General features: G+C 42.6%; 1 protein-coding gene across 5 annotated transcripts in view; it reads left to right on the top strand.

Moving 5' to 3' along the window:
• The window catches only part of kank1a (KN motif and ankyrin repeat domains 1a), a 247208-nt gene that overhangs the window by 213759 nt on the left and 15525 nt on the right, over positions 1-17924 (top strand). For all 5 annotated transcript variants that reach the window (XM_060841121.1, XM_060841130.1, XM_060841147.1 and 2 more), the window contains 2 exons: positions 8795-8944; positions 11647-11761. In XM_060841121.1, the coding sequence (XP_060697104.1) occupies positions 8795-8944; positions 11647-11761 (265 nt within the window). The remainder of the gene's footprint in view (positions 1-8794; positions 8945-11646; positions 11762-17924) is intronic.

The raw sequence follows: 17924 nt of genomic DNA, 5'->3' as shown, positions 1-17924 counted from the left end.
GACAGTGATCACAGTCAGCTCATTGAGCATAGGTTGAATCTGGGGATTGTATGAATTAGCTCTCCACTTGGTTAACTCATTGAGCCTTTTGGTGGATACTTGTTTTGTTTGTTTTGTTTTATTCATTACCTGTCTTCCTTCATCTTACTGGGTGTAACATTATGATTTAATAATTCTGTGGCCTGATGACATCCTTTTGCAGGCAGAATCGAGATGTCTGTATACCTTGGAACAGGGGTGAGGTACACTTTGAACCAGCATCACCCAGTATTGTAGAGGAGCCAGGTGATGTGATGATAAGAATGATGCCCATCTTGAGGGCAAAAACCAGGAAGTGTAGGCAAAAGCTTAGGGTTGAGTATCAAGAGCTGGAGCCAGATGTAAAAACAGGACCTGGATTATTGTGGGTCCCTGGAATATTATTATGTGAGCTATGTGCAGAGAACGTTACAGCCCTTCAGCCCTCGATGTTGCACCAACCTGTGAAACCAATCTGAAGTCTATCTAACCTACACTATTCCATTTTCATACATATGCCATTCCAATGACCATTTAAATGTCCTTTTAAAGTTGGCGAGTCTACTACTGTTGCAGGCAGTGCGTTCCACGCCCCTACTATTCTCTGCATGCAACCTGACTCTGGGAGATACAAATGAGGGAGGTGAATATCTGACTGAAAGTGGAATTCTATTTCATGGAATTGCCATCAGCACTTGGATCAAAAGGGACTGTGCCAACAGAATGGGCTTCATCAGATTTGAACTTGGGGCATGTTTCCAAACAGTGAGGTCAAATAGAGTGGACTTGAGAACTTTGTAAACAAGTAAATAGTGGGGTAGGAGTTGGGAGAGGATTCGGTGGAGAAGATGGTGTAAATAATGCTGCATAAGTAAAAAGGGAAATAAATAAAGAAATAGTCACAATTGTACTTTGGCCACTGTTGGGGGAGGAGCAGGACAGATTAGGTATTGTGGCCTGTATAATAATCCTTTTGTATAACTGCAGAGTGTAAAAAGCAAAAAATTAAGTAAATTATATGTGCAAATTTAACTTGGAGATTGTAGCATGATAGTCCTATTGGAGACGTGACTACTAAATAGTCAGGACTCCACATATACAAGGTAATATACAAGCCAAGTTAGGACCAGAGTTGAGATGGATGAATAACTAAGAGTGATCATCCTATGATCAATCTAAAAGAAGAGTCTGAAATGAGAGGGAGTACAGAATGGCTGCTAAGTTTCTAGTTTTTGATGAGACCAACTGTGATGCTATGAGACAGTCAATAATACAGAAGATGATACACCGCATCCCATTTTCTGTTCGGGGCCACCTCAGCCTTCAGGGCTCAATATTGCATTCAATAATTTTAGAGTTTGAGACACCTTCTGCAATGTCCTTTACTCACCTGCACACCCCAGACCCTGTCATCATATGGGCTGCTTTCAGGACAGCTGACCCATTCTCTCTCTCCCTCGCACAAACCCCAGGAGCAACATTTTGTCCCGTCTGCCAGACTGTTATCCATGAAACAAATGAACTGTAAATGTTGGAAATCGAAAACAAAAACAGAAATTGCTGGAAAATCTCAGCAGGTCTGGGAGCATCTGTTGAGAGAAATCAGAGTAAACATTTTGGGTCCAGGGACCCTTGCTCAGAACTGGTGGTCATTAGGAAAATGTTGATTTTTATGCAGAAGGCAGGGTGGAGAGGGAGGGCCTAAGGAGTAAATGATGTGGGGATGGAGCCCAAAGAGAAGGAAGAACAGTTGGACAGACAAAGAAGTGGATGATGATCTGGTTGGGATGGTGAATGGCTACTAATGGGGACTGTTGGTGGCTAACAATGGGTTGTGTGTAATAGCAGACCATGTGATAACAAGGCCTGGTGTGTGGGGGTTGGGGTAAGGACATGGAGAAGGTGTCTCAAGCTCTATTATTGAACTCGATATTGAGTCCTGAAGGCTGTAGGGTCCCTAAGCAGAAAGTGAGGTGCTGTTCTTCCAGTTTGTGCTGAGCTTCTCTGGAGCACTACAGTGAGCCTGAAACAGAGATGCTGGCCAGGGACAGGGTGGTGAGTTGACATGGTAGGCAACCGGAAGCTCAGGGTGATGGCAGATGGAATGTAAATGTCCTTCAAAGCTGTCACCTGGTCTACGCTTTGTTTCCCTAAAGTAGAGGAGACCACATTGTGAGCAGCGAGTGTAGGAGACTAGATTCTGTGAAATGCAGGAAAAGCACTGCTTCACTTGGAAGGTATTTGGGTCCTTGGATAATGAGGAAGTAAATGGGCAGGGGTTACACCTTCTGCGATTGCTGGGGAAGGTGCCATGTGACTGTGGGAGAGTGCTGGGAGTAAAGGAAGTGTGTCTGGTTGTGGCATCTTGCTGCCGGTGACAGAAATAGCAGCTAATGCTCCTCGAGATGTGGTTGCTGGTGTGATGGTAGGTGAGGGCAAGGGGGACCCTATCACTGTGGGAAGGAAGAGGGGGGTGAAGACTGAAGTGCGGGAGATGGTCATACCCAGCTGAAGGCCCTGTCAACAGCAATGCTGGGGAATCCTCGGTTGAAGGAGAAGGTGGACATTTTGAAGGCTCCCTTTTCAAAGTTGGCATCATCAGAACAGAGATTGAGAAACTGGGAGAATGGAGTAGTCTTTTTCAGGACACAGGTGTGAGGATGTATAGTCAAAGTAATTGTGGACATCAAACAGCTTATAGTGGATATTAGTGGCCAGTCTATCCTCAGAAATGAAACAGAGATATTGAGAAAGGGAGGGGGTGGAGTCAGAGATGCAACAGGTGAAGGTGAAAGCAAGGTGAAAATTGGAAGTAAAATTGCTAAATGTTTTCAATTCCAGATGAGAGGGAATCAGCACAGGTGATATAATCGATACATTGGAGAAAGAGTTATGGGTGGTGGCATAGAACAGGACTGGAACAAGGAATGTTCCACGTAACTCACAAAGAGACCAGCATAACTAGGGCCCATCTGGGTGCCCATGGCCACCTCGCTGACCTGAAGAAAGTGAGAGGATATACAAGTTACTGGCAAGGCCAGAATTTGGTTCCCATCCTTAATCGTCCTTAAACTGAGTCAGTTGCGAGGCCATTTCAGGGAGTGGTCAGGAGTCCACTGCATTTAATGTGGATCTGGAGTCAAACTTAAGCCAAGCCAAGTCAAGATGGCAAATCTCCTTCTCGAACCTTACAACAGTTCATGGTAGTTTCATTATCACTGTTACCGAGACTAGTCAGATTCCAGATTGATTAGTTGAATTTAAATTCCAGCAACAGCCATGCTGGAATTTGATAGGTAAAAACAATGACTGCAGATGCTGGAAACCAGATTCTGGATCAGTGGTGCTGGAAGAGCACAGCAGTTCAGGCAGCATCCAACGAGCAGCGAAATCGACGTTTCGGGCAAAAGCATCCTGATGAAGGGCTTTTGCCCGAAACGTCGATTTCGCTGCTCGTTGGATGCTGCCTGAACTGCTGTGCTCTTCCAGCACCACTGATCCAGAATGCTGGGATTTGAGCCCATGTCTCCAGATTAGCCTGGGGCCTCTGAATCCAGTGATGTTACATGTAGGGCACCATGTTTCCCTTGCCCTTCTTGGTGATGAGAGACCACGCGTGTGGAAGGTGCTTTGATATGTTGCTGCTGTTCATCTTGTGTGTGATCTGCTGCTGCCACTCTGACGGTCAGTGGAGGAGGGAGCGCATGTTTCAGATGGGAGACCAGGTGCCTATCATGCAGGATGCTTGGTCCTGTTGCCAAACCAGACAACCATAGATGGCAAAACAGTAAGAGGTAACATTAAACAGGAAGAAAAGGCCCACAATGTTTGCCAACTAGTGTAGATTCAGAGATATAAGGAAAGCATTCAAGGCTGCGAGTGGTGACACCACAGACAGCGGAACAAGCTGCTAAATGGGACCATGAAGAACCTGCAAGGTATCTTGGTTGATTTTGGAGTTTTTACAATTTTGAGGAAGTAAAAGGTAGCTAGTAGGGAGTTACTGACCAGTTAGCAAATCTGTGAGTTCCTTCTAAAAAAAAAACTAGCCAAGGTGCTGTTGTAAATGAACGAAAGGAAATAGCAGCCATGTTGAAATTATTTTACAATGGGATTTAAAATGGAGAAAGAAGGCATCCCAAGAAACTGATATTGAATCAGGCATAGTGACTCACTAAAATTAATTTTTCATAAGTAGTATCAATGACCAAAGAAATAGTTATAGATCCTGAGGGTCAGATAGCTTCCATTTCAGGGTTGAAAAATGAAAGCATTTCAGATGCATTAGCTATGATCTTTACAGTTCCTCTTTATTTTGGGAATAATTTGTTTTGATTGGAAAGTGGCCCATAACATTCATACATCAGAATGTTCAGTAACATTTATACATCAGAATGGTCAGTGCGTGAAACCAGGGAGTTACTGACCAGTTAACAAATCTGGGAAATGACGAAAGACTATAATTGAAATAACAGTGAGATATGATTCTGGACAAAGGCAGCCAGGTTGGACTGGTGCAAGATAGATCACACCGAAGGGCTGGAGAGAGGATGATGAAGTGGATTTCTGAGACTTTTGATAAAGTCCTTTATCCTAGACTCAGGGTGTAATCTTTGTGTTGGTGCTTGGGGTTCAGGGAGCAAGGTGAGCTGGAGAACTAGATTTGAAGAGAGATCAAAAATCAGATTGTGAGTAACATGAATATTTGCAATCAAGTTCTTGAAACTTTTAAAGGTGGATTAAGCTTTTTGACGGTGACGTTCTCTGTAATATGTGTCTTGAGGTATACACCTGCATCAAAATGCTGGGCAGCAAGTGAGGTAGTCCTCTTTCTTCAGAATAGTTCAGGATCAATATTAACTCTGCCTTCTCTCTCTACTCAAGCTGCCAAACTTGCTGAATTTCTCCAGCAATTTCTGTTTTAGTTTCAGATCTTTGATTGTTCTTTGTTAGATGTTATTGAGGTAGTCATCTCCCTGCACTCTGAAGTGAGTAACCAGTGCATTCCCCTCTCTGGTGGGTGTTTGTCTATCCTATGCCTACGATAGAGATCAGGTGGCAATGGTTAAGGTTGCGCTGAGCGTAATAGACAGATGCTGTTTTAAAGTTAGCCAAGTATGGAAGCCTGTCTGGCCAGGGGAGTGCGGAGGACTGAGTGGGGAAGGGTAGAGGGGCCAGAATGTCTGCTGCCATCCCAAGAGCCTGGGAATGCAGAGTTATCATGGGGCCCTTTGAAATATGGGGACAGTACCTTTGATCTCAGAAGATAGCATGGAGCCATTGACTTCCTTCTCGCCTATCACCATACTCCCCGTGATTCAGGTTGTAAAGAAGACAGAACAGTGTAATCATACGAGAATAGCTAACCCCCATGCCTGGTGCTAAATTTGCATCCTAAATCAGGAGATGATGCTCTTAGGGCTGACATTGGTGCTCATGGAATTGAAGGCCAATTATTGACATGGTTAGGAAATTAGCTGAGAGGCAAGAGAACTCGAGTAGGGTTAATGGGCAGGGAACCACTTCATAATTGGCAGCTCGTATCCATTTGTATTCAGGCCACAACTATTCACCACATTTCCAAGTCTGGTAATGATACAGACAGTGCAAAGATTGGTAGTAATGTAGATATTATTCATCATTAGTGTAGATATTATTCATCATTGATGTGTGAGATTTGGACACCGCTGGCTGAGAAGCATTTATGGCTCATCCCAGGTGGTCTTGAGATGGTAGTGGCTGGGCTGCCTTTACAAGCCCCTCCAGATCCCAGGGTGTAGGTACCCTACTATGATGCTAAGGAGAGAGATCCAGCAATTTGACGCAGGGAGTGTGAAGGAATGTGATTTAGCTCCAGTGTGGGGCGTGGCTTGACAGGGAGTTTGCCATTGGTGGTATTCCTATGTATCTGCTGACCTTGTCCTCCTGGATGGTAGTGATTATGGGTTTGGATGGTACTGTTGGAGGAGCCTGAGTGACTAACTGTAGTGCATCTTGTGGATGGTGCACACTGTGCTTCAGTGCTGAAGGGAGTGAATGTTGAAGGTGGTCGATGGAGTGCCAGTCAAATGGGCTGCTTTACCCTGGATGGCATTAAGCTTTGTAATTGATGCTGGAGCTAAACCAATTGGTTGGTGAACAGCCATTGAGTCAGAGAGACCCACAGCACAGAAAAAGGCACATCTGATGATCAGAGCTGAAAATGTGGTGCTGGAAAAGCGCAGCAGGTCAGGCAGCATCCAAGGAACAGGAAATTCGGCGTTTCGGGCATAAGCCCTTCTTCAGGAATGAGGAAAGTGTGTCCAGCAGGCTAAGATAAAAGGTAGGGAGGAGGGACTTGGGGGAGGGGCGATGGAGATGCGATAGGTGGAAGGAGGTCAAGGTGAGGGTGATAGGCCAGAGTGGGGTGGGGGCGGAGAGGTCAGGAAGAAGATTGCAGGTTAGGAAGGTGGTGCTGAGTTCTGATGATCAGGTCTGTCCCTCAGAAATACCGCCACCTCACTATTCTAACTCCATTTTTCAGCACTTGGCCGTAGCTCTGTATGTCTTGGCATTGTAAGTGCGCATGTAGATACTTCATCAATGTTTTGAAGATTTTTGCCTCCACCAGCCTTACACTTCCAGATTCTCATCACCCTCTGGGTGAAAAAGTTTTTATCACAATCTCCTCTTAAAATTCCTTCCCCTTACCTTAAATCTATGGCTGCTGGTCATTGATCCCTCCGTTAGAGAAATTTCTACATAACCTATCGGTGCCCCTTAAATTTTATTAATTTCTATTGTGTCCCCTCTCAATCTGCTCTGATCTAGGGAAAAACCCCAGTCTGTCCAATCCCTCCTCATAACTGAAATTCTCCAGCACAGGCAACATGCTGGTGAATCTCTCTCTCCACATTCTCCAATGTTATCACATCCCTCCTATAATGTGGATTCCAGAACTGTACACAATACCCTAGCTGTGGCCTAACCAACATTTTATATAGTTCTAGCATAACATCCCCACTCTTAAACTCTCTGTGCCTCGGCTCACAAAAGCAAGTATCCCATATGGCCCGTAACCACTTTGCCTACCTATGCTGATAACTTTAGGGACCAGTGGGCGTGCACACCAAGGTCCCTCTAATCCTCGGTGCTTCCCAGGATCCACCATTCATCATGTACTCCCCTGCATTGTGTGTCCTACCTAAGTTCATCACCTCACATTTATCCAGTTGGAATTCCATTTGCCACTGACCAGCCCATCTATATCCTCTTGTTGTCACAGACTAACCTCCCCCACTATTTACCATCCCACCAATTTTGAATAGGCCGCATACTTACTGATCCACTCTTCAAGATTAAGTAATTTATGTGAGCCAGAAACAGTAAGGGTCTCGGTGCTAACCTGTGCCGCACCCCAGTGGACACACTTTCAGATGGAACCCCCCCCCCCCCCCGAACCTTCACCCTCTGCTTCCTGCCACTCAGCCAATTCTGGATCCAATTTGTCAAAGTTTCCGGGATCCCATGGGCTCTTTCCTTTGCTATCAGTCTCCCGTGCTGGACCTTATCAAAAGCCTTGGCTGAAATTGAAGTAAACCACATCAAAAGCATTGCCCTCACCTACACACCTGGTTACTTCCTTGCAATCATTAATCCATTTCCATTGTTTATTAATGAACTAATCCAGCTTTGGCCTGTGTGTACAGTTACTTCTGTATTCCCAAACATCTTTCCTTTTGCTTTGCTGCAGCTCCTCATTCACGTGTTGGCTGTTCCTGGGAAAAGATTCCGATTCTGCTGCCCAACAATGGTACATGGCACTGTCTCTCCATCCTTCCATGGCCTTTACTCTGCCAGACTGTTCATTCCATCACGGGTGCGCTGGGGTTTCCTTCAATTAACCATTTGGAAGACAAACGTCATTATTGTCAGATAAAGATCCACACCTTTTATAATTAGTTCCAATACTCCACGTGGCCAGTGAAGAATTTCACAACTTCTGTTTGATACTGCAATGAGCTTTCTCTGTAACCTCCTCATCACAAATACTGCCGACTCTTTCCTCGGTTAATCTGCGAATATTGTCATTCATGCTTTTGTAACTGGAGTATTCCAAAGTTATTTATCCCTCTCATGCTCAAACCTTGAATTCTTGCAAAACTCTGCTGTTTAGCTTTTAGTCCTGACTGACTGTGTCTGTTTCCTCTTGATCCTCCCATTTCATCCAATTGAAGATTCTCAGTGTTGTGTAAAGTCCCTTAATGGCCTTCTGCAACATTATAGACCTTTTCCAGGATGGTTCTCATGTCGAGTTATTTTTGAGGAGAAGTAACAAATGCATGTCCGAATGCAGCTGTTTGAGGACAGTAATGCACCTTGTTTGCAATGTGCTAGACTTCTCAATCCTTCCAATGTGATGGAGTTGGTGTAGCTCAGTTGGCTGGATGGCTGGCGAGTGATTGTGATGAGTGGTGGTGAGTGATGCCATTAGTGAGAGTTCAATTCGTGCACCAGCTGAGGTTACCATGAACGTGTCTCCTCAACCTCTCTTCTTGTCCTGAGGCATGGTGACACTCAGGTTAAACCAGTCGGCTCTGTCTAATGCGAGAGCAACTGTATCTAGGTAGGACTAGTGCGAATCTACCTTCCAATGTTCTCGTATCTGTATATACTCCATGTGTAATATATGCACAGGCAGAATTTCTAAGTAATTAACTGCACGTATAGAAATATTAATCCATCTACTGCAGTAGCACCACCTCATACTGAGAAATTGCCTTGTTCTGTTCAATAGGTGAGCACAGTCCATGTATCCAAACTGCCAGTACTGTGCTGCCATCAACAAATTTGTCAACTTTGAAGATCACTGACTCCTGTGCGACCTTACTACAACAGGAAGAAACAACTGTTTTAACCAACCAACAAGCAGCCTCTGCACATGGTGGTATGTATTGTGATGAACTGTGAAACATGTGTGTCCTACAGAAAAGAACAGGCTTTGTGTGCCTTTTTCAGATAACTTAACTCTCTCTAACTTTCCACTTTTAAAAGGTGTGTAATCTAATTCCATTTTAAATGCCATGACTAAAATATAAATTAGAGTGGTGCTGGAAAGGACAGCAGGTCAGGCAGCATCCAAAGAGCAGGATGCTTAAAATATAATCCAACGACACCTTGTTTTTTCATTATACATTCCTCTGATATGGGCATCACTGGCCATTTATTACTCCTCTTTAATTTGCCCAGGAGGCAATCAAGAGTCAACTATGTTGCTGTGGGTCTGGAGTCGCATGGAGGCCAGACCAGGAGTTTCGTACACTAATGTGAACCAGAAGGGTTTTCCTGACAATCAACAAGGATTTCATGATTATTATTAAAGTCTTATGCTGAACATAGATCTTCAAAACATCAAACGTTAAAAATTCCAAGTCATGTTTCATATATCTATTGACATTCTTTTTGAGATATGGCAGGGAGTTTGGTAAGACTCAAGGATATATAATTAAAGTAGATGAATGAAGGAATGTCAGTGAGTATACATAATGCACTTTATTACTGTTGCACTGACACATCTATTTATGTGAAAGAATGTTCATTGGCAAAGTGGAATAAGAAAAGGTCTTGGTGGCTATAGCCAAATATTCATTTGAAATCGAGTTTTTTTTTTTAGAATTACTATAGTGTAGAAACAGGCCCTTCGGCCCAACAAGTCCACACCGACCCTCCGAAGAGTGTCCACCCAGACCCATTACCCTACCCTCTAACTCTACATTTCCCCTGACTAATGCAACTAACTTACACATCCCTGAACACTATGGGCGATTTAGCATGGCCAATTCACCTGACCTGCTGCATGTCTTTGGACTGTGGGAGGGAACCGGAGCACCCAGAAGAAACCCCCACAGACACTGGGAGAATGTGCAAACTCCACACAGACAGTCGCCCAAGGCTGGAATTGAACCTGGGTCCCTATTGCTGTGAGGCAGCAGTGCTAACTGCTGAGCCACCGTGCCGCCCTAAATAGTTTCTTTCAAAACTATTGCCAACAGTGGTGTTTGACAGGATCAGACTAATTTGTCTGATTTTTCACTTGGATTATTGAACACAATTGAGTTAGTCTGCCTTCCGCACTAGGAAATGTTCAGTGAGGAATTGAGGATGTTGATCTCAAGTTTTAGCAGAGCTTCCTGGCATTCATACTTATGCTCTTGGTAATGTAAAGCAGTGGGGATATGAGCAAATTAACTGGAATATGAGCTTGGAAAAAAATGCTGGAGATCACAGCAGGTCAGACAGCATCCACGGATGCTTGTGAAAGTTTTCACCTTGCACTCATTAGATGCAAGAATACCACATTTCAAAGGAAGTACCAATTTATAGTGTTTGAGAAAAGGGATAGGGATCATTTCGCAAGTCAATTTAGATTGTGCAACAGAGCAAGATGGCTTTGTGCTATTCAGTTTTTGAATGCGAACTGATTGAATGAGCAGAATCAAAGATCATAAAGCAAGATTCACTAAATTACCTAGTGTATGATTCAGAATAGTTTTTAGGGTAAAAAATTTAGTTTCATTGTAACTGAGGAACTTGCACATTTGAATAGATGTGGTATAAAGTCAGGAAAAGGTCACTTGCCTTTTAGTTCAGATTGTGCTGTTTATTTTGCATGATGCGTTGTAAAAACTTGTTTTGTGTAAGTGTGTATTTTAGTTTTGCTTATGCACCCTTGAGTGTTTTTGAATCGTGCATCATCCCTACCCAAGTAATAACAGGCACCTGACTCACACTTCTTGTAACTGACGATTAAATGTCATATGGGAGTGGCCCACGGTGTTTCCCAGTTATAGGGAAGGCTCTTGCTTCTTTTCTGGATAGATCCCAACTAACAAGCCATCTGACGCAAACTTTCAAACTCAACCACAAGGTGTTGGAGTAGAAGTAGGCAATTCAGCCTATCAAACCCACTCTGTTGCTCAATGAGATCTTAGGGGCTCTGATCAACTCCCTTCTGATCCTTGTCTTCAATAATCCTCCATTCCCTAACTAGTTAGAAATCTGCCTGTCTCAGCATTGAATATACTTAACCCTTCAGTGTTGGCAACTGCTTAAAACAAATTTCTGCAGATTCATTGCCTACTGTGTGCATGTGTGTGTGAGAGAGAGAGTCTTCCTTATCTTGCTCTTAAATAGTGACCTCTTACTCTGAGATTACGTCTAAAATCTTAGACTCTTCCATGACAGGAGACAACATGGATGTAGGTTTGCTCACTGAACTGAGGGGTTCATTTCCAGACCTTTCGTCACCCTAACAGGTAGCATCTTCAGTGGGTCTCAGGCGAAACAGTGCTCATGATGCCTGCTTTCTATCATGTACACTGCTTTGCCTGAGGCCCACTGATGATGGTGACGAAACATCTGGAAATGAACCTCTCAGCTCAGCGAACAAACCTACATCCAGAACTTCAACCTGAGTTATAAATCTTCTCAAAACTCGCTCGGAGACAATATGTCCACATCTTCCCTTTCAATGCCTCCTAAGAAACTTTTATATTTCAATAATGCCTCCTTTTTTTCTTCTAAACTCTTATATATAATGTATCTGTGTAAGGAGTTTTCACAAATTCACCATATACGTTTTTTTTGCAGTGCCTTCGAGCAATACAAGTACACTCAAGTCCATAATGAAAAAGAAAGATAGCCCAAGAAAGCATGAAACAAATGGCACAAGGAAAAACCTTCAGTTTGTTGGTGTAAACGGAGGGTGAGTGGACAGCTTTCATCTTAAATTTGGTGAATTGTTCTGACTCATCACAAATAACAGCCATGAGTCTCTCTTATTTGAATTTTCAGATATATTACCCATAGCAAAACTCTTGTTAAAAGTGGTTGGCTCATAAGAAATCAGAATGGCTAGTTCAGAATTTCAGAAACATGAAAAGCTGAGAAAATTCAGACAGCTGGATTTTGCTAAGAGAAATTATTATCTCAATGCTAATGACAGGAATGGATAAATTTGCCTGATAGAAAATATGATAGTTGTTTTTAAAATGACATTTCTAGTCTCATTGAGTAAAATGGAAATGACCTGTCAGAGGAAGATCATGTAAGATCTTAAAGTATAGAGTTTGTGGCTAGTATGATTGTGTTCTGAATTACATTTGTTATTTGAGTTTACACGAAAATGATGCCTGTGTAAAAGCAGAAGGCTGGAACTGTTAATCACTGTTACATGGTTTATCCCTTTAAGGTAATGTTGACAGTACCTTTGATTTATGTACACAGGTCACACATGCATGTGTGGTCTCTGCTCATAAGCCAAAGATACTGAAAACATTACCTTTAAATGTGCTTCTGAGGAAGGAGTTACTATTTTCAATGTAGCCTGTCAATCCCCTTATTAAACATTTCCACTGGAATGGACTGTCCACATCTGATACCTTAGTTTGGAAGAGAAAAAAAACAAATCATTAAGCTGTTAATTCAAATGTGTGAATGTTATAACTTGGCATTGTGGAATCATAGAGATGTACAGCACAGGGACAGACCTTTTGGTACAACTTGTCCATGCTGACCAGATATCCTAAATTAATCTAGGCCCATGTGCCAGCATTTGGCTCATATCCCTCTAAAGCCTTTCCTATATGTATACCCATCCAATGTTGTAATTGTACCAGCCTCCACCACTTCCTCTGGCACGCTGCCCTGCTAGACCTTGGATGCCTTTGATTTCCCAAGTGCTGTTTTCCCTTTCTGAGCCTGAGTTTAATGCATCTCAAGCTAGCTCGCTCACATGTTTACCTTCTCTCTGATTACTCTTTTCCCTGAATTGATGGAAATTCTGGCCAAGAAATAAAACTACTATCACCAGAAACAAGCAGGTCAAGTCAGATGCCTGCTTGTGTTTTGAGGCAACGATGGTAGAATCAGTGTTGATGTAGTCTCAGAGGCGAAAGATTATTAATGAGTAATTAGTTGTCGTATTTTGAGGTGCCATGGAGTGGCGATGCAACTCTGAAAGTTCAAACTTTGAGAGTACTGGAGAAGAAAATTCTAGTGTTTGACCAGGATCATTGGAATGTTAAGAGTGCTGTGGTAATGCAGGAAACGAGAAGAAGGTGGATTGATCACCTGGGGCTGGGTGGGGTGTATCCCAGGCTGATGAAGATAGCTCTGAGGATCATTTTCCATTTCTCACTGGATACGGGTAAGGAGCCATCAGACAGAAGGTCTGCAAACGTCCCATTGTTTCAAAAGGATGTGAGGGATAGACCACTCTGTCTTCAGTCCAAATTATTAGAATCAGTTGTGAAAGACAGGATAAACTTCAATTAGAAAGACACAAATAATCAGGGATAGCTTGATTGAGAGGAGCATACATCTTACTAACTTAGTTGGATTTTTTGAGAAGTTAGTAAATCGGATCAATGGAAGTAGTGCGGTGGTTGTTGCTCACGTGGCTTTTCGAACGGCATGTGGCAAAGTTCCACCTGACAGATAGGTCAGAATAATTAAACCCCATGGAATAGGGGAGATGTAGCAAGGTTGGTCCAAATTGGTTTAGTATCAGAAAACAACGAGTAATGGTTGATGGATGTTTTTGTGATTAGGAACCAGTTTCCACGCAATCCTCAGGGCTCAATATTGCTCACTGGCTGTTGTATATATTAATAATTTCAAATTAATTGTGGGAGATATGAGATGACAAAAACTTAGTGGACAGTGAAGAAGGTTATCTAAGGTTACAAAAAGATCTTGATGAACTGGGTGAATGGACTAAGAGTTTAATTTGGATAAATGTAAAGTATTGCATTTTGGTAATAAAAACAAGGTCACGATTTATACAATTAACAGTAGGGTCCTGCATAGTGTTGTAGAGCAGAGAGACCCAGGTACATAATTGTTTGAAATTTGCATCACAGGTAGGCAGGGTGGTTAAAAGGGCATTTAGCACGCTTGCCTTCAATGCTCAAACCTTTGAGTATAGGAATTGGGATGACATGTTGTGGTTGTACAGATTTTAGTGAGATCCCTTCTAGAGTACTGTGTGCAGTTTTGGTCACTATTGTAAGAAGGATGTTAATAAACTGAAGAGGGTTCAGAAAAGATTTACTATTATGTTGCTGGGAAAGGAGATTTGAGTTTCAAAAACAGACAGAAAAGCTGGTATTTTTCACTGGAACATAGGAGGTGAGGTTGAGTTTACTGAGGTTTATAAAATCATGTGGGGTATAGTTAAGGTAAATGATAAGGGCCTTTTCCCTAGAGTGGGAGAGTTCAAAATAAGGGGGCATATTTTCAAGGTGAGAGGAGAAAGATTTAAAAGGACAGCCTTTTATTTTACACAGTGGCTCGTATGTGGAATGAACTGCCAGAGAAAGCAGTAGATGCAGGTACAGCCACAATATTGAAAAGACATTTGGATAAGTTCATGAGTGGGAAAGGTTTTGGAGGGATATGCGCCAACTGCAGGCAGGTGAGATGAGTTTAATTAGGAATCCTTGTAAGCCTGGGCTGCTTGAACTAAAGGGTCTGTTTCCGTGCTATATGACTCTGACTGTGTTGTTGGTTATGAGAGGATAGCAACTCAGAAATGGTGTGCCGTATGGGCTGAGAAGTGGCATATGGAATTCAGTCTCAAGAAACGTGAGGCAATAAATTCAGGAAAAGCAATAAATGGGAATTGTGATGTGAAGTATTGTGTGTATCATTTTCTTTTTAAGATTTGGAGATGCCGGTGTTGGATGGGGTGTATAAAGTTAAAAATCACACAACACCAGGTTATAGTCCAACAGGTTTAATTGGAAGCACACTAGCTTTCGGAGTGATGCTCCTTCATCAGGTGATTGTGGGGAGCTCAATCAAACTATCACTGTATTCTAACAGATGAAAGGCTTAACAGACAATCAATTTTTCCATGTATAATTTCAGTTACATCACACTGCAAATTTTTGCTATAAATTCTGTGTTACGATCGAGCCCTCCACGATCGCCTGATGAAGGAGTGTCGCTCTGAAAGCTAGTGTGCTTCCAATTAAACCTGTTGGACTATAACCTGGTGTTGTGTGATTTTTAACTTTTTTTTTTAAAGAGTTTGGGTTTGTGAGTTAGTAATGGTGGGTTTTCTGTGTGTCTGAAGTTAATTATTTACTTGTAATCTGTCTGTAGCCATGGTGATTTCTTTCAAAAACAATCTTTTGGGTCTGTCTTTAGAGTGAATGGCCTTTGTGCACAGCGAATGTACTTGTAATTTTTGGGGTTGTCTTGTGACCCAGCATGGTAAGTAATGGGCCTTAGTGTTACAGAGCTTTTTAGTTAAATTTAAGGGCAACACCCAGGTTACAGAGGCAAAGTTATTGTTTCACATCTTTTTACTTTGAGCAAAATAGTCCTATGAAGTCCTTGGAACAGGATGGCTGTGTAGACAGGTGCTAATAATAAATAAGATAAGAGCCTATGGTGTTCGGAACAAGGTAGAGTCATAGAGATGTACAGCATGGAAACCTGTCCATGCCGATCAGATATCCCAACCCAACCTCGTCCTACCTGCCAGCACTTGGCCCATTTCCCTCCAAACCCTTCCTATTCATATACCCATCCAAATACCTTTTTAAATGTTGCAATTGTACCAGCCTCCACCACATCCTCTGCCAGCTCATTCCAGGTACTGGCATGGATAGAGGATTGGCTGAATGACAGAAGGTAGAGAGTGAGGATAGTGGAGCATTTTTTCAGGATGGCAGTCAGTGACTAGTATGGGTTCCCCAGAGGCCAATGTTGGGATCACTTCCCGTTATACATTAACCACTTGGACAAAGGAACTGTGAGGGCATTGTTGCTAAGTTTACAGATGACATAGAGAGAGGTGGAGGGACAGGTAGTGTTGAGGAAGTTGAAATTGGAAAACATTTGGACAGGCTAAGAGATTGGAACAAGAAGTGGCAGATGGAATGCAATGCAATGTGGGAAAATATGATGTTATGTACTTTGGTCGGTAGAATAGAGGTATATTTTGGATTAGTGGTGCTGGAAGAGCACAACAGTTCAGGTAGAATCAGAGGAGCAGTAAAATCGACGTTTCGGGCAAAAGCCCTTCATCAGGAATACAGAATACAGATTTTTTTTTTAACCTAGAAAGAGGTAGAGACTGTTTTTCTAAATGGGAAAGGCTTCAGAAACCTGAAGCCCAAAAAGACTGGGGCATCCTAGTCCAGGATTTTCTTTAAAGTTCACATACAGGTTCACTTGGCAATTAGGAAGGCAAATACAATGTGAGCATTTATTTCAAGAGGACTAGAATAAAAGGGAAGGGATGTACTGCTGAGGCTGTATAAGGCTCTGGTCAGACCACATTTGGAACATTGTCAGCAGTTTTGGGCCCTGTATCTCAGGAAGGATGTGCGGTCTTCGAGAGAATCCAGAGAGGGTTTACAAGAATGGTGATGAGGATGAACTGCTTATCATATGAGGACTCTGGGTCTGTACCCTATGAAGTTGAGAAGAATCGGGGGGATCTGATTGAAACTTTCAGGTAACCGAGGGACCTGGACAGAGTGGATGTGGAGAAGATATTTCCATTAGTAGGAGAGACTATGATCCAAGGATACAGCATCAGAGTGACAACTCTATTGAACTGAGATGAGGAGGAATTTCTTCAAAGGGGGTGGTGATTCTGTGGAATTCATCACTGCAGAGGGATATGGTGACCAAGTCAATTTTGTGTATTTAAGACAGAGATAGATAGGTTCTTGACTGGTAAGGAAATCAAAGCTTACAAGGAAAAAGCGTGAGATCAAGTCCAGTCCATGATCGAATGATGGACTGGACTTGATGGGCCAAATGGCCTAATTCTGCTCCTGTATCTTGTGGTCTTGTGACCTCATGAGAAGGGAAAGATGTACGATGAGGTAGGTTCACTTATTGACAAGCTAGTTAGTCCCAGATCAGACATTGGGTAAAACCTCGAGTTCCCTTGAAGTGGAGTATTTTAAAGCCCAAGTGTATTATACCTCCAGGAAGGACCTATCTGTAGCTTCAGTGTAAAAGTTGAAGTCACAAGTCACTTAAACTCTACTGAAGTGTTGGACACAGAGATCACAGTTTATTATATTAGTGGTGCTTTGGTAACTGTACCAGGAATGTGTATTGCGTGATTTACAAAATCTGTTGTATTTCTTTTCAATTTATCAAGGAGTTTTGGGATCAGTGGGATTTATGCGTTTATTGTGTATTTAAAATCTTTGAATTTGTATTATCAGTGGTCAACTTGGATCATTTTATTTTAACTTAATTTCTTTGGTCAAAACTTTCATTTTACTATTAAAGCAAATTCTGCAGCATTGTGTGCTTATATTTCATAATGGGGCCAGTTTGTTAAAACCAAAACAGACCAAAATGAGATCTGTTGAACCAGGTTCCTGTCTGGCTGCTGGGTTGTCCAGTAATAACATCAGCTTGGATTATAACCGAGGTTTTGTATTTGTGATTCAATGTGCGCGTTTATTGGAGATTTAGCACAAACGTGAACATTCCAAAGACAGCAACTGCCCTGACATTTCCTGCAGCTGATTCTTGGGACACAGGTTGTGTCTGTGGCCATATTCCCTTTTGCAACGGTTTGATGTGCAAAGGGGAAGACATGTGGAGCACCTGCAGCAGATCATGTTGTCGTAGTGATATTTCTGAGCAAGAATACAGAGGGAGGGGTCCAAATCAGCACCTCTCAGGCGCAGCACCCTATGGAGACTCCACTCTTTCTAGATGCTGCAGACCGATAGCGTGCGGCCATTTGCTTCCCAGAGAAGGTTAAACGTTGCTGGTTCGGGGGAATTCCTCTCCTTGTCCTGGAACTTTGCCTCACATTCTCGATGGTGTCACTGGGCTTCACCTTCAAAGTGATGGTTTTCCTGGTCAGTCTTCACAAAAAT

Source organism: Hemiscyllium ocellatum, chromosome 2 (genome assembly GCF_020745735.1).
Source record: "Hemiscyllium ocellatum isolate sHemOce1 chromosome 2, sHemOce1.pat.X.cur, whole genome shotgun sequence".
Lineage (NCBI taxonomy): Eukaryota > Metazoa > Chordata > Chondrichthyes > Orectolobiformes > Hemiscylliidae > Hemiscyllium > Hemiscyllium ocellatum.
This window is presented reverse-complemented; position numbering and strand designations above follow the sequence as displayed.